Source organism: Aulostomus chinensis, chromosome 5, assembly GCF_037954235.1.
Source record: "Aulostomus chinensis isolate RoL2024-O1b breed Wild chromosome 5, RoL_Achi_v1.0, whole genome shotgun sequence".
NCBI lineage: Eukaryota > Metazoa > Chordata > Actinopteri > Syngnathiformes > Aulostomidae > Aulostomus > Aulostomus chinensis.
This window is the reverse complement of record NC_141324.1, coordinates 10803080-10823338: the sequence shown is the minus strand read 5'-3', so window position 1 is coordinate 10823338 and position 20259 is coordinate 10803080. Positions and strand designations below refer to the sequence as shown.

Sequence of the window (20259 nt, the reverse complement as noted above, 5' to 3'; positions counted from 1 at the left end):
CCCTGCCCTGACTCCAATCATGGAGCAAGGCCCTGCACGCAGACCACTCCAGCAGAACTGCCCAGAGACAGGGGCCCCTGAACACATACATGTAAAAGACACACACATTGGCATGCTGTCAAGTGGGTCCCACAGCACTGGTGGGCTACCGGCACCCTTAGGTCTTCTGGGATGAACTTGTTTTTGGGTTGCTTCCATGTAATCCACGTGCTGTCAACAGAATCAAATTGTTTCTTTACTTTCTTGTTCCACAAATCCTGTTTCACTCACTCTAAATGAAAGCATGAGTGAATGAATACTTGAATTAATGCTCTGCAGCACCAGACCAACTCCAGAGGTGCTTAACCAGACATGTGTTTCACAAGGGGAGAACATGCCAGGTCCCATGGATTCAGCATCTCTACTCCTGAAGTGAAAGGTGAGGTGCTGGCGAGCATACAGGGCCAACTTTATTAGAATGAAGACAAAGAGACAACAATCTTCTTCCTGTTTTATTGATAAAGCATCTCCAGAAAGATCGATAGAAAATATCAATCACACGTCAGCAGTGAATAAATGCTGCCTGGACAAAGATCAGGTCTGTATCGTTGTTATATACAGATGTACTCACAAGCTGCTTAGTGACCTTTTCAATTCTCCTGCTCTGATAACTTCTCCTTAAATACAAAATAAAGACAGAAGAGGAAATTCCTTCATTAAAACAAATAAATGACAGGTTGTAACTGCGTGTACACAGTAACACAACAAGTACCATCCCAGGCTGAGATGAAGTACATGGCCAATGCCAACTGGCCCATTCGGAATCACTATTAAAGTAACGTGACATTAGGGTGTGTATGAATTAGCTGCATAGTACTGAGACACACCTGGTGTGAGGTGGATTCCGGACTAGCTGGTGAGACCTGCTGGACATTACCCACAATGCCTTTCATCGCTACCGACTGCAGTTGGACCTTTAATTTAAGGAGGACAATTACGTTACTTGGTGTTTTGAAGGTTCCAGAGTCTGCAGAGATCCACCACGCTTGCCAGGTCGACAGGATAAAAGCCTTCTGACAGTTAAGCCATGGTGATGCTCTTATTCTAAAGATGTAACTGATATGGCCCGTGGCCAGCAGGTGCCGGGCAGAGGGAAACAGTTAGGAATGGATCCAGTGGAGGCAGTGTTGATGTGTAGCAGGCAGTGGTCAGCGGGGGGTTGTGAGCAGACACATGCATCCACGTCCTCCTGTTGTGTCACAGCCATTTTCACTTAGCCAACCTGCCAGCGTGACCATTCCAACACAGATTCACCAAAACGCCACAACAGTGACCGTGACAAGGGCGTGTTCAGAGAGGTGGCTGCAGCTACTGTGGGTTTCCAGGAGTTCAGAGAGGACCACAGAGCAACATCACACTTGACATTCAGAGAGGAGCCAAACATCTGTATGTCTGTGCTCACAGCTGGACACCGACAAGGAACAAGTTCATGGGAGACTATTGAACATATGAACCATTAAGAACATTTAGAGTTTAGGGAGGAGTCAGACAGGTCGAGGGTATCAGGAGAGTGGCGGGATGGGCGACTCAACGGAGTCTAGCGGCTCCCAGTGACAGCTCATCATGGCGTCGTAGAGTTCCTCGCTGCGCTGCATAAAATCTTTGTTCCACTGGTCCACGTCACATTCTGGGATGGGCTCTGTAAAACACCAGCAAGTCACATGACCAATGGACAAAACCCCATGTGGCAAGTTATGGACAAAGATGCCTTGTGATAACTCCTAAAAGAACTGATGTTGCACCATTAGGGGAGCTAAATGAACCAGTGCCGCTGATATTTGGAGCTCAGTATACAAGGAGCCGTTACCTTCTACGTTGTCCTCGTCCGCGTCCTCCGTCTCCTCCTGACTCGGCTGCAGAAAGACAGATGAAGGGACAAGATGGGACAGGACATGGATCATTCGACACTCCATGCACATGTGACGCGACTTCCTGCCCACTAACAGGTCTTCCTAGGGTCACGATGCTCTCGGTAGGGTTGCTGTTACCGTGCGACTCTGCTCACGATTTACACGTTTGAAGCCTCCACATCAGCAGGACTGCAGGGATCCCGTCGACGTTTCTGTTCGTGTCTTTTCCAATATAATATATTTCTAAACACCTCGAGAGACTGTCTCTAAATGAACGCAGAATCTCCGAGGAGGCAGACAACTCTAACGCCATATTACGGGCTGTGATGTCATCACTCCAAGCTTCTGGTCAGTGACAACAGAGACAGGAACAAAGTCTCAAACCTCATTTCCTGTTCACTGGCGGTGAAACTGAAGTTAAAGCTCAATAGACAAACTTTACGAACCACTGACTGGAGACTGACAATTTAAAAATGATACTCCATCAAACTTCAACAACTAACAAGTGGCTGTCTGGAGGTTGTTCACAGGGCGGCGAGTGCCACCAGCTGGTCACGCTGTTGGTCGCGTGGAGTGATGGATTTGATTTGTGGATAACACGACATAGCAGTACTTGGAAATGTACCTTCCCCTGCTGTAGCTCTTGGTGCAAAGCTTCCTGGTGTCAAACACGACCTGGACCACTCGACTGAACATGGTGGTCCTTCACTCAAGTGTCACTGACCTCTACAGCTCCTGGCAGGTCTGTGGACATGGGGGGCATCCCCATGGGTGGTGGCGGCATCATGTGGCCTGGTGGCGGGTATCCGTATGTGCCATAGTTGTAGTTGTAGCCACTGTTGTATCCACTGTTATAGGCGCTGTTGTAGCCACTGTTGTAGCCACTGTACTGGTCGTAACCCCCCCACTGGGAGTAGTAACCCTGACCTCCACTGTTATTGCTGCCATAGTAGCTGGACTGGGACTGGTTGTAGCTGCTGTGGTAGTTCTGTCCCTGGCCCCCATGGTAGCTGCTCATCTTCTGGCTGCCGAAGAGATGAAACAGAGATGGATTTAAGATGAATTTGGAATACAAGAATGTCCCTCAGCGATAGAACTGGCCTTCAAGTTTGAAATGTCAATATCTTTACCAAAAAATTCATGTTTTCCCTTTTATAAACACTCACACCTGAACGTTCAGCTTAAAGGAACTTGGATCCGCCGTGTTTTGTGTATCTATGCGTTAGTCTGGTGGATGTGTTGGCAAGCAGGACATGTGGTGCTAGCTGACACTCACGTCAGTCAGGTGGCGTGATGATGAGTGCCATCTTACCTCTTTGCGACGGCAATACTGAGGCGGAGGGGCTTTCCCCCCAGCATAGTGCCCTGGCACTCCTCGATGGCTTTCTTCTGCTCGCTCTCCTCGCCAAACTTGACGAAGCCATAGCCTCTGTAGGTCAAACCACAGTCAGACCTCTTCTCCCCTCAACCACACACTCCATACTTGCCATTTAAAAGCCACTTATCAATGAGAAACAGAATATAATGGGTATTATTATGGTAGAACTGAAACTTGTTGTTTTACTTTTAACATGAGGTAGCATCACTTGAATTGTGAGTTGCTCTTGCTTAGCCTATATGGGGAAAACAATAGTTTTAGCATAAGATGGCAAGAAAACAGTTCTTCAGCCTTCTGTGGAAAATAAATGAAAAAGTACTGAAGGTCAAGGTCCACTGTACTATTATTCAAATATTCATTACACAACAAAAAACATCTTTACACATCAACAGCTTTAATACGGTACTATGTATTTCTTACAGTGCTACTCAAACCAGTATAATATACACAAGCCATGAAAGAGATGAAACTCATTACTTCAATGTAGAGACCAAGTCATTATCCACCACTGAACAGAATACATGCAGTACTCAATCCATCCAGCTGATGTACCTCGAGTATCCATACTGGTCAGTGACCACTTTGGCTCCCTTGCAAGAGGGGTACTTCTTAAAAACTTGGTGCAGCTGGTAGTCATCCACCTCAGAGGCCAGGTCGCCCACAAACACGGAGAACTCTGGCCTGAAGTGAAAAAAGAACTGTGATCAGGGATTCTAACAGTCAGTGGGTTGACATGCTGATAGAGGAAATAGTTAGTCCCACTAGAACGGCACTTCAAGAATACATGTTAATACTTTAATTCTACGTCACAATTTAGGATGAACATGCTCAAACCTCAAAAGGCTCCAAACTGGCCTTAACACCTCCCTGAGCTCAGCCACCATGATTTCAAAATCAAGCCATTAATGTGTCATGTTGCATTTTGCCTGGTGTTGTGAATGAGAACCAAACTCCATCCCAGTCACTGGTGTGCTCACAGAGAGGGTGGCAGTGGTGCTTCTCATTACTTCTGTGGAGGCAGGTCAGAACGGGTTCATACTGGGCAGAGTGGGGTTGTACTGGGCAGCTTAACTGTGTTATGCTATAACGTGCTAATAGTGATGCTCATTGTCCTTATTCGAGAGAAAATTCTTCTCCTGCTGCCATCAGCTGACAACATGGCACCTAGAACCCAGAACCTTAGAGGCTGCTGGAGAACCAGACACACACTTGGACAGTTTTTCTCCCATCAGCCTTCATGAGCTCAGTTCAATAATGTCCTCCTCTAAACCTCCACCTGTCTCCTAGACCCCATCCCAACTAAGCTGCTCCAAGACTCTCCCCCCTTGTTAGCCCCTCCCTCTTAGATATGATCAATGTGGCGCTGGTATCTGGTTCCGTCCCTCAGTCCTTTAAAGTAAAGTAGCAGGAATTAAACCCTCCTCAAAAACAAGCCTGGATCCAGAAGTTCTACCAGCGACAGACCAACATCACATCTTCCTTTTCTCTCCAAGGTTCTGGAGAAAGCAGTTGCTAAACAGCTCTGTGACTTCTCCACAGCAACAGCTGATTGGAGGATTCAGTCAGGTTCCAGGTTCATCCTAGCACAGAAACAGAACTAGTCAAAGGTACCAGTGACCTCCTACTGGTTCCAGGTGAGGGACTGGTCTCTGTGCTGGTCTGATTAGATCTCAGTGCAGCTTTGATACCATTGACCACCATATCCTTCTACAGAGACTGGAACCTGTCACTGGTGTTAAAGGAACCACACTAAACTGGTTCAGATCATATTTACTAGGTCGTCTCAGTTGGTACTAGTTAATGATGGTTCCTCTGAGACCACTACAGTCAATTCTGGTGTTCTTCAAGGGTCTGTGCTTGGACCAGTCCTCTTCACCCTGTACCTGCTTCCTCAGGTCACATGATCAGGAAACATTCCATTAATGTTCACTGCTATGCAGACGACACACAGCTGAACTCATCAATGATCCACATGGAACAAACCAGCTGACTAAACTGGAGGCCTGTCTGAAGGACAGGAGAACATGGAGGACCATCATTTCCTTTATTAAACTCTGATAAACTGAAGTTCTTGTGTTGGGCCCAAACACCTGAGGACCACCTGATCTGATGAGACAGGTACCCTGGATGGCACCACCCTGGCCCCCAGCACCACCGTAAGGAACCTAGGAGTTCTCTTTGACCGGGACCCTTTAATTCCCACATTCAACAAACCTCCAGGACGCCTTCTTCCATCTACGTAACATCGCTAAGATCAGACACATCCTGGCTCAAGAAGATGCAGAAAAACTAGTCCCTGCTTTTGTCACTTCCAGGCTGGATTACTGCACCTCCCTCCTACCAGGCTGGACTAATAAGTCCCTCAAGACTCTCCAGCTGGTCCAGAACACTGCTGCCGCGTGTTGACTAGAACTGGTAGCAGAGACCAGGTCTCTCCTGGACTGGCTTCTCTGCATGGCTCCCTGTCAGATTCAGAACAGAATTTAAAATTCTTCTTCTACCATCAAAGTCCTCAACAGTCAGGTTCCTTCATCCCTGACAGAGCTCCTAGTCCCCTATGATCCAGCTAGAACCCTTCACTCCCAGGATGCAGGGTTCCTGCTGGTTCCTAGAGTTCTAACAGTAGAATGGAGCCAGAGCCTTCAGCTATCAGGCTCCCCTCCTGTGGAACCGTCTCCCAGTTTCAGTCCAGGACCCAGACCCCCTCTCTATGTTTAAGAGCAGACTTAAGACCTCCTTGTTGATCAGGCTTATAGTCAGGACTGCTTAGGCTGGCCCTTAGATCTGCTGCTATAGGCTCAGACTGCTGGGATCTCCCATGATGCACTGGGCTTCTCTCTCCTCCTCCTGTCCTCATATGTGTTACTAACTCCTCTTCTTCTCCCCTCATCCCAGATCCTGGTGCTGCTGGAGGAGGCTCCAGACCTGAAGAGGCTCAAGCTGCCACCCGTAGCTCCACCTGCTCACGTCCCCGTCTGTCCAACAGTCTCTCCTCATTTCTCTCTCTCTTTATCTGTCCCTCTCTTTCCTTCTGTCTCTGTCTTCCTCCATTCTGTCTTTGTCTCTGTCCATCAGTCTCTCCTCCTTTCTCTCTCTCTTTATCTCTGTCCCTCCCTTTCCTTCTGTCTCTCTGTCTTCCTCCATTCTCTGTCTTTGTCTCTGTCCTGCTCTCCTGCTCTCTCTCTGTCCCCACTGATCCTAGATCTGCTCCACCTTCCTGCTGGTAAAGGAAGGTTCTGGTGGCTGCTGTTGCAGGATGTGCTTGCTGATGGAGAATTGTTGGGTGGAGGTTCATTGAAGGAGGGAGGTGCTGGACCTGCTCTACTTGGAAAGAGTCAGGAGAGAACTTTGGTTGGGATTCGGTGCCGTACAAATAAAACTGACTTGACTCATGTGAGAGGTCATTCTTCTGGTGTCTACTGCTGCGCTCCATTTCAAGTGAGGGTGGATATTTCCAACCTCTGATCTACGTTGGTTCCGTTGCACTTGCTCAGGAAAAACGGACGTCCTCAGGAAACTTAGCTTTGTTTGGCTGGGGTCAAACTTCAAAGGTGTGCAAACAGAACCAATGTAAGCTACCACAGCAGCAGAATGTAGGAGAACAGTGCATGCTTTTAGTTCGCTCATTCAATTGAAAAATCAGAGTTCATTTTTTGAATTTTTTTCAGTTTTGGAGAATTTTTGTCACCATGGTTACTTGAGCTGCCACCAAATGTGACACACATCCCGACAGAGACACGTGTTCTGGTGTGTGTGTTGTTGGGAATTTCTCAAAGCTGTGGGAGTTACACACTGAAAAAATGAGGCAGAGCAATAACATCGTGCGCTGCGATGATCAGTGTGACAGGCCCATGATTGAATCAAATCAAATGTGCTCTTCAACCCGTTGACTGACATTGGCGCTCTCTATTAGGGCGGAACAACTTAGAAAAAAGGCTGAATTGTGATTATTTTGACTGATAGTGTGACTACAGGGATCTGCACCAAACACAGATGCTTTTTGAGTGTGTAGAATATCACCTGCACCCTGGAAGAATACTGCAATACTTCACTACTATAGCAAATGATGTAATGATCATAATGAGCCTCATTCATCCCTATGACCTGTGGAGGGTTGCATATGAGAGACAAGAAGAGAGAGCCAGCTCTTCATATTCATAGAGAATATTTGAATGTGACTTTTTGCCAATTCTGACCACCTGAGGGTGAAGACAGCGATGGGCAAGAGACAGAGGTGCACAACCTAAAGACATCTGAAAACATGAGTCATAATGGTTTTGGTTTTAGCACCCGAGAGAGAAAGCTGAGCCGGGTACTTCAACACGGATGAAGGCCGGATTGATTTTTAACTGTTTCATGGTAGTTTTTTGCTGTAACAATAACATCTGCAATATCAAAATGAACAGTGAAGCGTCCATTTATGTTTGCTAAAAAATTCTGATGAAGCTTAGATTTGCAAATCAGAATTTCAGTGAGAACTGCGCTAAACATTAATGAATTATTTCTGTGGTTCCCCAACCATTTCCATCAAGTACAACCTCCGAAAACTATGACGCACCAAGTACCACCAAGTTAAAACTACAGTCGCATAGCCACTCCATTCAGCTGAAGACAACTCATGCAGTGGTATGTAAATAAGCACATACAGTACTTCTATGTGCAGTGTTGTTATTCAGTGTATTTACCTGTGGCAGTTTCTATGTATGCTGTTGCTGTGGATGGTGTCAGTCCACTCAGACTATCACTTACATCTTCAATGCTAAAAGAGCCGGCAGTATTTCTCTCCTGTTTATCAGTTGGGGATTAAGAGAAGATAGACAGAGACACCAGGCCTGTTCCTCAGCATGTTCCTGACAAACCAAAGCAGCAGAGATGTTTGATGCAGCCATAATAATCTCTCTCTATGAGCTTTTCTCATGATGAGGTTCTGGTTTCATGATCCACTGTTGAGAACTTCACCACATAGACACACTGGGGCCTTGGCTCTTCCTCAGTCCACCAGACACGTGGAGTCAAAGTCCTCTGTTGTTTGTTGCTAATATTAGCAGCCTTGGTTGCACTGCTGGTAGGCAACGACTACGTAAATATTTCAAGGAAGAATAACTTGTTGTGAATTATAAATTAGTTCATGCATTTACATGCAAAAGTACTTACTCTTTTGATATATTCTTTGTTTTTGAACTCCCCCCATGTACCACTTGAAGGAGCTCGCAAACCGTACCACAGTTTGACAACCTCTGAACTAATTTCCTGTGAGTGTATTCCCCTCCCTGACATAGCTGCAAATACCCTCGACACTGATTTCAACCACTGTGCTAACATGTCAGGGATGATTACGTACAAGCTGATGTTGATGCCAAAGAGAATTTGAGATGTAAATTCATCTCTCGATAAGAAACACAAGACAGGCAGTGTGCAACATGTCTTCAGTGGATTTCACATCCAGCAGTACTCACCCTGCCTCTGGCCGTTTCCCGTATGTGGCATAATTGAGCTTAAACTTTCGGGGCTGCACAGGAGAGAAAACACAGGACACTGAGCAACCTAACAGGTCACAGGCGTGTAGTATAGCACTGATATTGCTGAAATAGAGAATGGAGTTATTATGGTTGTTACTTGGGTTTACATACCTCCTCCACCCAGACCAGCCTTTAGCCCATTCCTCAGTTAGTTCCTACCAGAGACTCTATTCACCAGCTTCAAACAAAGTACATTCATGTACAAGCAGCCTCTCAGCCACCTTCAGCAGCAGTTACAGGCCGGTGGACAGGGGAGCCCAGCAGCTTGGCCACCTCCCTTGGCCAGCAGCATTGCAAATTCATCAGCGAGCAGCTAAAGCTCACGACTGTGTGAACCACTGACACATTTCAAGCTGGCGTGATTTGATTTGATTTCACGTCCCCAGGTAGTCATTGTCACTGCAGCAAATATGAATGTATTCTCAAGTCTTAAACTCTGTGACAGCATTCAAATATTGGTTTCAAATGAGTTCAATGGTGGCAGCAAAAGAAGCAAAGAATCGAACAAATGTGCCACATAAACCAACTATGGATGTCACGATTCTCCAAACCACAAGACCCGATGTTTGGTGGTGGTGGGGGGGGGGGGGGGGGGGGGCGCAGTCGTGCTGAATGAACTACAGCCCTGGCCTGAAAACTAAATAAAACACATTCTTTGCTCTTTTGCTTTCACTTCACCGTACCCACATGTCGAACCACACAGCCGGCACACCGGCCTTTCTCCTGCACTAAGCATTGTTACTGGTCGTCTCTTGACTGTTGGTGACCATGATACACGAAACACAAGATATTGCAAAATTACATGTTTTGATCAGAAAGAAAAGAAACTAAAAATGTTTATGGTGCGACTTTGACTCACATGGAATCATGGGTAAGAACGACAGAGAGGAGAAAATGGGACTTAACATATAGAGGGATCAGAGAGGGGACTTCACATATTAACTTCCCTATACACACACACACATATATATACACACACACATACATACACACGTATATATATATATACACACATACACATATATACACACACATATACACACATATATATACACACACACATATATATATACACACACGTACACATATATACACACATACATATACACATATATGTACACACACACACATATATACACACACACACATATATACGCACACATACATACACACACATATATATATACATATATACAGTATGCACTGTATATACACACACATATTTTTATTTATGTACACACACATTTATATATACACATATACATATATTATACATATACATATATATACACATATATGTATATATACATATATGTGTATATATATGTATATATACATATATATACACATATATGTATATATACATATATGTGTATATATATGTATATATACATATATATACACATATATGTATATATACACATATGTGTGTATATATATGTATATATACATATGTGTCTATATGTATATATACATATAGACACATACAATGGGGGAAATAAGTATTGAACGCATTAACTTTTTTGTCATTACATTTATTTCCAAAGATGCAATTCATGTGACATTTCTGCCAGACACTGGTATTAACTCAAATAATCAACACATGAAAAGAAATCACAACATTCAAATCCATAAAGAATGATTATGTGGAATTATGTGCAATAACACAGGAAAAAAGTATTGAACACACTATCTGAGACTGGTTTAATACTTTGTGGAGAAGCCTTTGTTTGCAATGACAGCTTCCAGACGCTTCTTGTATGTATTAACTAATCGCCCACACTGCTCAGGTGTGATTTTTGCCCATTCCTCCGCACAGATTGTCTTTAAATCTTGAATATTCTTTGGTGCCCTCTGGTGAACCTTTTTCTTTAGTTCTTTCCACAAATGTTCAATTGGATTTAAGTCAGGTGATCGACTGGGCCATTCTAACACATTGATTTTCTTATTTTTAAACCATTCGAGAGTCAACTTTGCCATGTGCTTCGGATCGTTGTCCTGTTGAAAGGTCCGGCCACGTCTCATCTTCATCATCCTGGTGGATGGCAGCAGGTTCATCTCAAGAATTTGCCGGTAGATGTTTCCATTCATTGCTCCTTCAATTATATGAAGTCTGCCAGTACCACGAGATGAGAAACAACCCCATGCCATGATGTTTCCACCACCAAACTTCACTGTTGGTATAGTGTTATTTGGGTGATGTGCAGTGCCATTTCTCCTCCAAACATGGCGTGTAGTATGACAGCCAAAAAGTTCAATTTTGGTCTCGTCTGACCAGACAACATTCTCCCAGTATTCCACAGGCTTATCCAGATGCTGTTTAGCAAACTCTAAACGAGCTTCAACATGCCTTTTTTTGAGGAATGGAGTCTTGCGGGCTGAGTGTCCATAGAGGCCATGGCGGTGGAGTGCATTGCCTATCGTTTTCTCTGTAACACTTGTACCTGCTGCCTCCATGTCTTTCTGGAGCGCTTTCCGGGTGGTCCTTTGAGAACTCTTCTGACCATCTTTCTGACCCCCTGGTCAGAAATCTTGCGAGGAGCTCCTGTGCGTGGCCTGTTGATGATAAGGTGATGCGTCTTCCACTTGCGGATAATAGCCCCAACGGTGCTTACTGGAATACTCAGATGCTTTGAGATAAGTCTGTAACCAGTTCCATTCTGATGATGAGCAACAATCAGGTTGCGAAGGTCTTGAGAGAGCTCCTTGCTTTTGCCCATCATGAGATGTGTCTTGTTTGACTACTTGGTGAAAAAACAACCTGTTTATAGGGCCATCAATTAGCACTAACCCAGCTGATGTTGGTTTGCACTTATAGGAAGTACAAAGACTAATTACTTTCAGATTTGAGATGGTATGGTGCCTTTCCTTGCCAAACTATACAGCTTATATACACCATACATGGTGTGTTCAATACTTTTTTCCTGTGTTATTGCACATAATTCCACATAATCATTCTTTATGGATTTGAATGTTGTGATTTCTTTTCATGTGTTGATTATTTGAGTTAATACCAGTGTCTGGCAGAAATGTCACATGAATTGCATCTTTGGAAATAAATGTAATGACAAAAAAGTTAATGCGTTCAATACTTATTTCCCCCATTGTACATATATACACACGCATATATACATATATATACACACACACACACACACATACATATATACACACACACACACATATACACACATACACATATATATACACACATACACACACACATATACACACATACACACACACACACACATATATACATACATATATATACATATACACACACATATACACTGGAACTGTCACCTTATCGTGGTGGAGGAGTTTGAGTGCTCTAGTGACCCTAGGAGCTATGCTGTGAGGGGCATTCTGCCCCTGGTAGGGTCACCCAAGGCAGACTGGTCCTAGGCGAAGGGCCAGAAAAAGAACGGTTCAACAGACCTCTCATGGAAATAAAAGCAAGGAATTTGTGTACAGAGCCCAGAGGGGCACTGGGGCCCCACCCTGGAGCCAGGCCCGGGGTAGGGGCTCGATGGCGAGCGCCTGGTGGCTGGGCCTTGCCCGAAAAGGAGACATAAATTCCATCCAATTCCTTGTGGACCCACCACCCGTAGTAGGACCCGGTGCATTGGGGCTTGGGCGGCAGTCCAAAGCGGAGGCCTTGGCTGTCTGATCCCCAGGCATGGAAGCTGGCTTTTGGGACATTGAATGTCACCTCTCTTGCGGGGAAGGAGCTGGTGGAAGAGGTTGAGCGTTACCGGCTAGATATAGACAGCCTCACCTCGACATATAGATCCGGGTCCGGAACTCCTTGAGAGGGGTTGGACTCTCTCTTTCGCTGGAGTTGTTCCGGGTGAGAGGTGGAGGGCTGGGGTGGGCTTTTTGATTGCCCCTAGACTCTCTGCCTGTACGTTGGGGTTTACCCCGGTGGACGAAAAGGTTGCTTCCTTAGGAGGCTTAGGGCATGGCTGGCCTGTGGGTCTCCAGAGGCAGCCGACCGGTACCGGCTCTGAAAAGGTTCTGACAAACCGTCCGTCGCCTCAGGGGGGTAGGAGGCAATTTGCCCACACTGTTTAGACGGAAGGCTGCTGATGTCAACTGGGGAAATAATTGGGTGGTGGAAGGAATATTATGAGGAACTCCTCAATCCCACCAGCACGTACTCCATGGAGGAGACAGAGTTTGGGGAATGCTTTGGGGGGGGGGGGGGGGGGGGGTCGTCCAATCTCTGGGGCAGAAGTCGCCGAGGCAGTTAAGCACTCTGCAGTGGCAGAGCTCCGGGGGTGGATGAGATCCGCCCTGGGTATCTCAAGGCTCTGGATGTTGCGGGGCTGTCTTGGCTGACACGTCTCTGCAACATTGCATGGACATCGGGGGCGGTGCCTTTGGAGTGGAAGACCGGGGTTGTGGTCCCCATCTTCAAGAAAGGGGACAAGAGGGTGTGTTCCAACTATAGGGGGATCACACCCCTCAGCCTCCCTGGAAAGGTCTACGCCAGGGTACTGGAGAGGAGTGTCAGGGCAGTAGTCGAACCTCAGATTGAGGAGGAACAATGGTTTTCGTCCCGGCTGTGGAGCCGTGGATCAGCTCTTCCCCCTCGCTAGGGTGCTGGAGGGGGCATGGGAGTTTGCCCTACCAGTCCACATGTGGTTTGTGGTTCTGGCTGTGGAAGTGGCTGGAGAGAGGACAGTCTGGGCTTCCTTGCTGAGGCTGCTGCCCCCGCGACCCGGACCCACTGGATAAAGTGGAGGACGACGAAGACAAAGAGACAGACTGGTCTGATCCAGCACTCTCTCTGCATGCAGCCACTGGATAAAGATGCCCAAAATGAGCCGTTAATGTAGCCTTGAAGGTCAAACAGCAACAGTAGAACAAGAAGAAAAATGGTGAACGTCCATCCATGCCAACAGTCACAGTCAGTGACCACTTCACCACAAGTTCTTTCCTTGGCACATAAACAGCTGTTGGGGTTAGATTATTCTCAATACACATATATACATATGTATTTATATATACACGGGTACAGCTGCCGCTAGATAGTCAGGAAGTGCAGATGCAGTCCTTTGGCAGTTGTATCCACTCTGTGGAAATACAGACGAACCAACTGCTTGTAAGACAAACCTAAATCTGGTCATCCAAGGGCTTCTTCAGCAAGAAATGACCACATCCTGATCCACACATGCAGGGGAAGCTGCTTATAGACATCCAAGCAGCTTCAGCATCAGTGGTCAAACCTAACTGGTGTCCAGTGTTCCACCTGCACTGTAAGTGGCAGACTTTTACATCATGGCTGATCATGGCATCACCAATGAACCAAACCAGCTGCTGATGGTTGGACCCACCCAGAATAGTGAACCAAGGAAACAGTCCTGATCATGAAGGAGGAGAAGAAGGGTTTGATCCCATTCAGCTACCAGCCTCTGCGCCACATGAAGCTCCTGTCAGGCACAATAGCAGCTAAGATGAAATGACACATGAGCCACTACATGAGTGGTGTCCAGAAAGGAAGCGGTAGCAGTCCCATGGGAGCCAAGCACCAGCCACCAGTGCATAAAAGCAGCCCCCTGAGACTGCAAGTCCAGGCAGACAGACCAACCTGTGGACCACCTGGATGGACTAGAGCCTCCGAATCAGTGACACTCATGGTTACTGGAGTGCTGGGAAATGTCCAACATCAACAAGATACTAAGAAGCTTCATCAAGAATTCAACGTAGCTCTGGAAAACCACTCAAGCTGCACAGGTGACCCTCAGGTGTTGTGTACCAAGGTGATGCACCATCCCTGCTGCTGCTCGGCATAGGTCTGAACCCCTCAGCCAGATCACCACTAGGACTGGTGACTGATCTGGTCCTGAAGTGGATCCACCATCAGTCTCCTCCTCTACATGATGAGATCCAGCTGTAGATAGGAATGAGCGAGACATGGAGTCACTGATCCACATCACCAGGATCTACAGCAGCGGCACCGGGACGTCATTCAGAACCAATGGGCTGTTCTACCAGAAGGCAGCAGAAGTTCAGGACAGCTACCATGAGGAACCATGAGGAGGATGAAGGAGGTTGGCCAGAACCAAACACTTCCAAAGAGTCAGAAGGTCTGCTCAGTAGGAGGAACCAGGAGATGGAGGCCCCAGATACCAGGACCAGGAAGCTCCTCACACTGCAGGGAGGGTTCCACCCCAAGTTGAGCAGCCTGAGAATGAACACTAGGAGGGCTGAGCAGGGGCCAAGACTGGTGAGGGTCAGAGCCACAGGCCAGGACCAGACCACCAAGATCCAGGAACACATCAGTAAGATGGCCCCCAAAGATGAACTGCTGAGTGAAAACTTCAGGCAGCAGGAACTTGACTCTGCAGAGGAGGAGGAGGAGGAACCAGCATGGGAGGGGGGCCTGCAGGCAGGTAGTAGAAGAATCTGATATCAAAAATCCTATCAGGGGCCTGAGAGTCTAGTAAATCCAGTTTATTTGTAGAGCACATTAAAAAAAAAAAAACAGGGTTGAACAAAGTACTGTACATAAATAAATAAGTAAAATATAGCATAAATTTAAAAAAGCAATAAAACTACAAAATAAAAACCACAAAACTGCCAACTCTCATACAGGGTCGGAGAAAGTCAAGGAGAACAAATGGGTTTTTAAACAAGACTCGATTGCAAGCAGGGTGGAGGCTGGTCTGATCTGGGAGGGAAGCTCATTCCAGAGTTTGGGGGTTGCAACAGCAAAGGCTCTGTCTCCCCTGAGTTTCATGCTTACTCTTGGGACAACAAGAAGGGACCTACCAGCAGACCTCAGAGACCATGCCATATATGGGTGTAGGAGGTCAGAGAGGTAGGATGGAGCCAGCCCATTCAGTGCTTTATAAGCAGAAAGTTTTGGGAAACGGACTGCTCAAGTTTAGTGTACATACACAATCAAATGTATATGTGCTCTTCGTAAAATTCTGATGTGTGCCATTATTACGTTCAACCAGTAATAATTTTGATTAATTTTTGAGAAACGAGGCAATGGGTGTGAAACTCATCTCGCCCTAGGCTCATCCTTTGGTGACAAATAAAGCTTCTGGTATTCTGGCAAGATTCTGAACTGAATTCTAAAATGTATTGGGAGCCAATGGAGAGCTGCCAGAACAGGTGAAATGTGCTCTCGCCTGCTTGCTCCAGTTAGAAGACAAGCAGCAGCGTTCTGGGCAAGTGGCAGTGGAGAGAGGGAAGCCTGGCTAACACCAACATAGAGGGCATTGCAGTACACGTTGGGTGGAACAAGGCACATATAACCCTCTCAAAATCACGAAAAGGAAAGGCTTCACCTTTGATAAAATCCTCATCTGGTAAAAGCTGGATTTTACAACAGAAATGATCTGTTGATCCATTTTAACATCACTGTTGATTTTTACCCCCTAGTTAGTTACAGTGTGTTTGACATAAGGGATAAGGGATAAGGGAACCCAGGTCGAGAGGGGCATAAGGGGGACCGCTGGGTCCAAAAATTATAACATCAGTTTTGCTGTCACTGAAATTTAAAAAGTTCAGAGCCATCAATGCTTTAATGTTCTTCAAGCACTCTGACAAGGGTTCTAGGCAATTAGGGACATGTGGTTTCAGGGGCAGGTAGATTTGGGTGCCGTCTGCATAAAAGTGAAACGAGATGCCATGTTTTTTAATGATGGCCCCTAGGGGAAGAAGATAAAGAGAGAAGAGGATAAGCCCAAGGAAGGAACCTTGGGGAACTCTGTTTGGAAGAGGTGCAGATGATGAATGATGTTCACCAAGGCTAACAGAAAAACTTCTGTCAGACAGATAAGACCAAAACCACTCAAGAGCAGTGCCACTGATGCCCACACAACGCTCCAGGCGAGAGATGAGGATATCATGGTTCACTGTGTCAAAAGCAGCTGTAAGGTCTAAGAGAATAAGAAGAGCGTAGTCTCCAGTGTCATCAGCTAAGAACAAATCGTTAATAACTCGTAAAAATGCAGATTGAGAAGGCTGGACTGGAGACCCCACAGAGGCTGCACTCATGACAGCACAAGAGCAGGACCAGGACCAAATGGGTGAAAGCCAGATCTAGACCACCAGACAGGACTCTAGCAGCAGGCCACAGTCTACACCACCATTGATGTCGATGTATCTATGGATTTTGTATAATATGTAGGTGTAAGGAACATTATCACAGTCACGGTAGCATGAAGGAGCTGCAGCAGAACTGGTGTGTTACATAAAAAGAGACCAATGGCTCTCTTAGCCAGTTAATAAAAATGATGCGATTTTCATTTCAGGGGCGTCCCAAAAGCAGAGAGACAAATGGTGAGTCTACGGCAGGCATGTCAATCTGCACAGAGTAAATCCAGCCAGACAGGAAGTCCCTTCACAAATTTCATAGTGAATCCAATCAACTTTTATAATAACACACTGTCTGCAGATTCCGACCTGTTACCTAATGATTGGGACTTAGCACCACGTCACAGTCGGAGGCTACTGCTCAGCTGTGCCTTTGTTTCTTCTTAGACGCAACTGGCAGGTGGAGATGATCAGATTTCGATCAATGTGCAGTCTATAAAGGAATCGTGACACCCGCAGTGTGAACACATAGCTTCTATAATTACAGGGCAAACTGAAAAGCACGTATATTAAATGGACTTGTGTTTCTGTAATAACAAGGAGGACCAAGACTGGTTGAGCTCCACTATCCACACTCACACTGACAATTAAAGTTCTCCTTGATAATAAATCTAATACTGGGGAAAAAAGGAAGGCGGTATTAAAGAGACAAAATATTTAAGTATTTGTGGATAAACATTTATAATATTAGGTTTATACTGAAGATGTAAAGTGAAGAATTTTGCTATTACACCAAAGAACTGACCGGGTTTGATCCAGGAACCAGTTTGCCATTGAGTCTCTGGACACAGCGGTCAACACTTCCTTCATCTGCCAGCTCCACAAAACAGTAACCTGCTGAACCACTGCACACAAACACAAAATCATGTTCTATCAAATTTGATGACAAACTGACAAAGATAATCCACACTTTCACTGTCACACAGTCAGACATCATGTAAAATTGTATACTGCTCGCAGCAGCTCGGAGCTTCCTACCCTGTTATCCTGTGAGTAATAATCTTGACTCCAAACGGGGATTCTCCCATGGCGCTGAAGGCCTGCTTGATGAAATTCTCATCCATGTATGGGTCGAGCTACACACATTCAAAGATAGGGCCACCGGTTACTTTCCCTCAGAGACAACAGCACTCCTCACAAAGCAGGAATATGTGGGGCTGGGCTCACATGCACTTTTCTCCAAGGCTCAGGTGCTCAAACAGCCCCTCCCCCAGGTCAAACTGGATATGCCACCATTACATACATGAATTTGGTATTTAGTCAATGGCTCATACTTAGTTTCATACACCCATCTCTGAAAATCATGTCCAAAATGATCATTGGAGTAACTAACTAGTTTTGACTTTGTTCTGACACCACTTCATTCATCCTGGGTCTCTGCGGTGTTTGTCCTGCACACCCACAGATATTAAAGGGACAGTTCAGTTACTGCTTCCTGCTGCGACATTGCTCTGGTTCTCCAGACGGAGCAGCTGACATCATCTACAGCAGGTGAGATGCTGACTGGACGGCAGAATAACTGAACCGTCCCTTTAAGACTCCGCATCTGCACCACAAACTCTTCAAGACCGTGGATACGCTAGCAAAAGGCTAAAACCCATGGCTGCTAGCATCAGTTACTAGTACTATGTACTAGTACATAGTACATTTCTTGAGGTGTGGGGAAGTCAACTTCCCAGAGCCGTAGATAGAGAGAGAGTCCGGCTAACTCGGGGTTCAAACGTTCAGAGCAATTCTGTCATGGGATTGGTTCAGAGGGGGTCACATGTTTAATGGGTGCCATGTTTGCTATCATTAATCAAAATTTAGCCAAAGATACACGTAGCAAAGAGAATATCAGAAACATGTGACAACCAGTTTGTTTGCATGTTGTTTAGCATGTTGGAGGCACACAGGTGCAGGTTGCTGACTCGAATCCTGGTGTGCGGTTCCAGCAGCAGGTGACGTTGTTCATCCAGATCACCTGGGGATGCCTGGACACACCCATCACCCACCAGGTGCCTGGTCATCACCTGACAGCCTCTCCAGATGAACCATGTCATCACAGCCAGGGAGGTAGCTGGAGATCGGACAGCCTTGGGGACTGACGTGGACTCAGCCCTCCAGCTCTGCCTCCACCGAACCGGGACGTGAACAGTATCTCATTCGGTGCATTCCCGCAGATTAACGCCTCGCAGGTGATCCAAGTAAACGCACCAGTCACTCAGACGACTTCCGGTCACTCGTAGCTCGTGCGGAGACCCTCGGTGATCTGATGTCAGAGGACAAGTGACCGCGCGAGCCTGACTTCGACCCCCGACCCTCGTGATGACGCGATAAACGACGAACGCTGTAAAAACGACATCTACTCGGAAATCTCTCAGCACCATACAACCAGCTAGCATGTACCCGAGCTAGCACCCAGTGAGCAGAGCTAAATGCTAAGCTAACGCTCAGTTACGAGGGGAGAGGCGTTAGACCTACGTCACCCATCCACAGGCTCGTCAGCCGGTTGAACATTTTGATGTCAGGAGCCTGTAGAGGAGGTCGGCGGCGGCGCAGAAGGATAGTTTCTGCAGTGGTAAAAGTTTTGACTCAGAGTTCCTTTTCCGTCTCAAACCCGTGTGGTACTTCCGGTATATGTCGCTCTTCTTCTTATATTTACTGTAGCTCGCAGCCAACCATGACAGGTACATGCGCCACCTGCTGAGCTGGAGTGGCAACACTCTACATTTCAGGCTGCATGGAAACACACACGCACGCAGTGTGGATATGCGCCTACAGCGTAGAGCAGAGCAGGACTTTAAAACGCCATGTCATGGCAGCGACCGCTGACCTCACCTGTGACCCCCGTGCTGGGGGCCCTCCTCCCCTCTCTCTCTGTCCCTCCACCCTCCTCACCTCTTTCCCTCTCTGTCCCTCCACCCTCCTCACCTCTTTCCCTCTCTGTCCCTCCACCCTCCTCTATCCCTCGCCTTGTCTCAGGGCATTTCCATGATGTCATGGTCTTCGTTTCCCAGTTCTCGTAGTTTTCTCTGGTTACCAGCAGGTGTCGCTCCCATTCACAGCCACAAACTGATCTCATGAGTTGGGGGATGTTTTCCTGTGTGGTTTCCTCCTGTTGAACATCACTCACCTGGATTACTTTCTCTTGGAGCCAAAATATTTAAATCCTTTACCTCTGTCCAGGTTGTCACCACGTCAGTGAAGTACTACGTCCTGGTGAAGGACGTCACATGACGATGACATACCACAAATTTTCTAGCTTCATTCGCACTCTGAATGTTTTAATCGCACATCTAAGGCTTCTCCCTTTTCCCCATTGTCCACACACCTCCACCTGCATTCAAACAGTTTATCATGATGGTAGGGGGAC

General features: G+C 46.4%; 1 protein-coding gene across 2 annotated transcripts; it reads right to left on the bottom strand.

Annotated features, from left to right (window-relative positions):
* Positions 1-478: 478 nt before the first annotated feature.
* On the bottom strand, positions 479-19556 carry trnau1apb (tRNA selenocysteine 1 associated protein 1b). 2 transcript variants are annotated; one of them, XM_086203096.1, is made up of 9 exons: positions 19368-19556; positions 17883-17980; positions 17650-17749; positions 8724-8776; positions 3820-3948; positions 3202-3318; positions 2614-2914; positions 1847-1892; positions 479-1678 (listed from the first exon to the last, which is right to left on the bottom strand). In XM_086203096.1, exons 1-9 carry the CDS (start codon positions 19401-19403, stop codon positions 1542-1544), a joined length of 1017 nt encoding a protein of 338 aa, XP_086059222.1. In that variant the 5' UTR covers positions 19404-19556; the 3' UTR covers positions 479-1541. The 2 variants fall into 2 exon arrangements, with proteins under 2 accessions (XP_086059222.1, XP_086059223.1); XM_086203097.1 differs by lacking the exon at positions 19368-19556 and adding an exon at positions 18917-19352.
* Between the last annotated feature and the right edge of the window lie 703 nt (positions 19557-20259).

What these genes read in the sequence shown, in the direction of transcription:
- trnau1apb (XM_086203096.1), bottom strand. Translation starts at nt 19,403, where the DNA reads ATGTTCAACCGGCTGACGAGCCTGTGGATGGGTGAC. An exon ending in GACCAGTATGGATACTCGAG is followed by an intron (nt 3,319 to 3,819) that starts GTACATCAGCTG and finishes TTTGACCTACAG; the next exon opens with AGGCTATGGCTTCGTCAAGT. An exon ending in AGTATTGCCGTCGCAAAGAG is followed by an intron (nt 2,915 to 3,201) that starts GTAAGATGGCAC and finishes TCTCTTCGGCAG; the next exon opens with CCAGAAGATGAGCAGCTACC.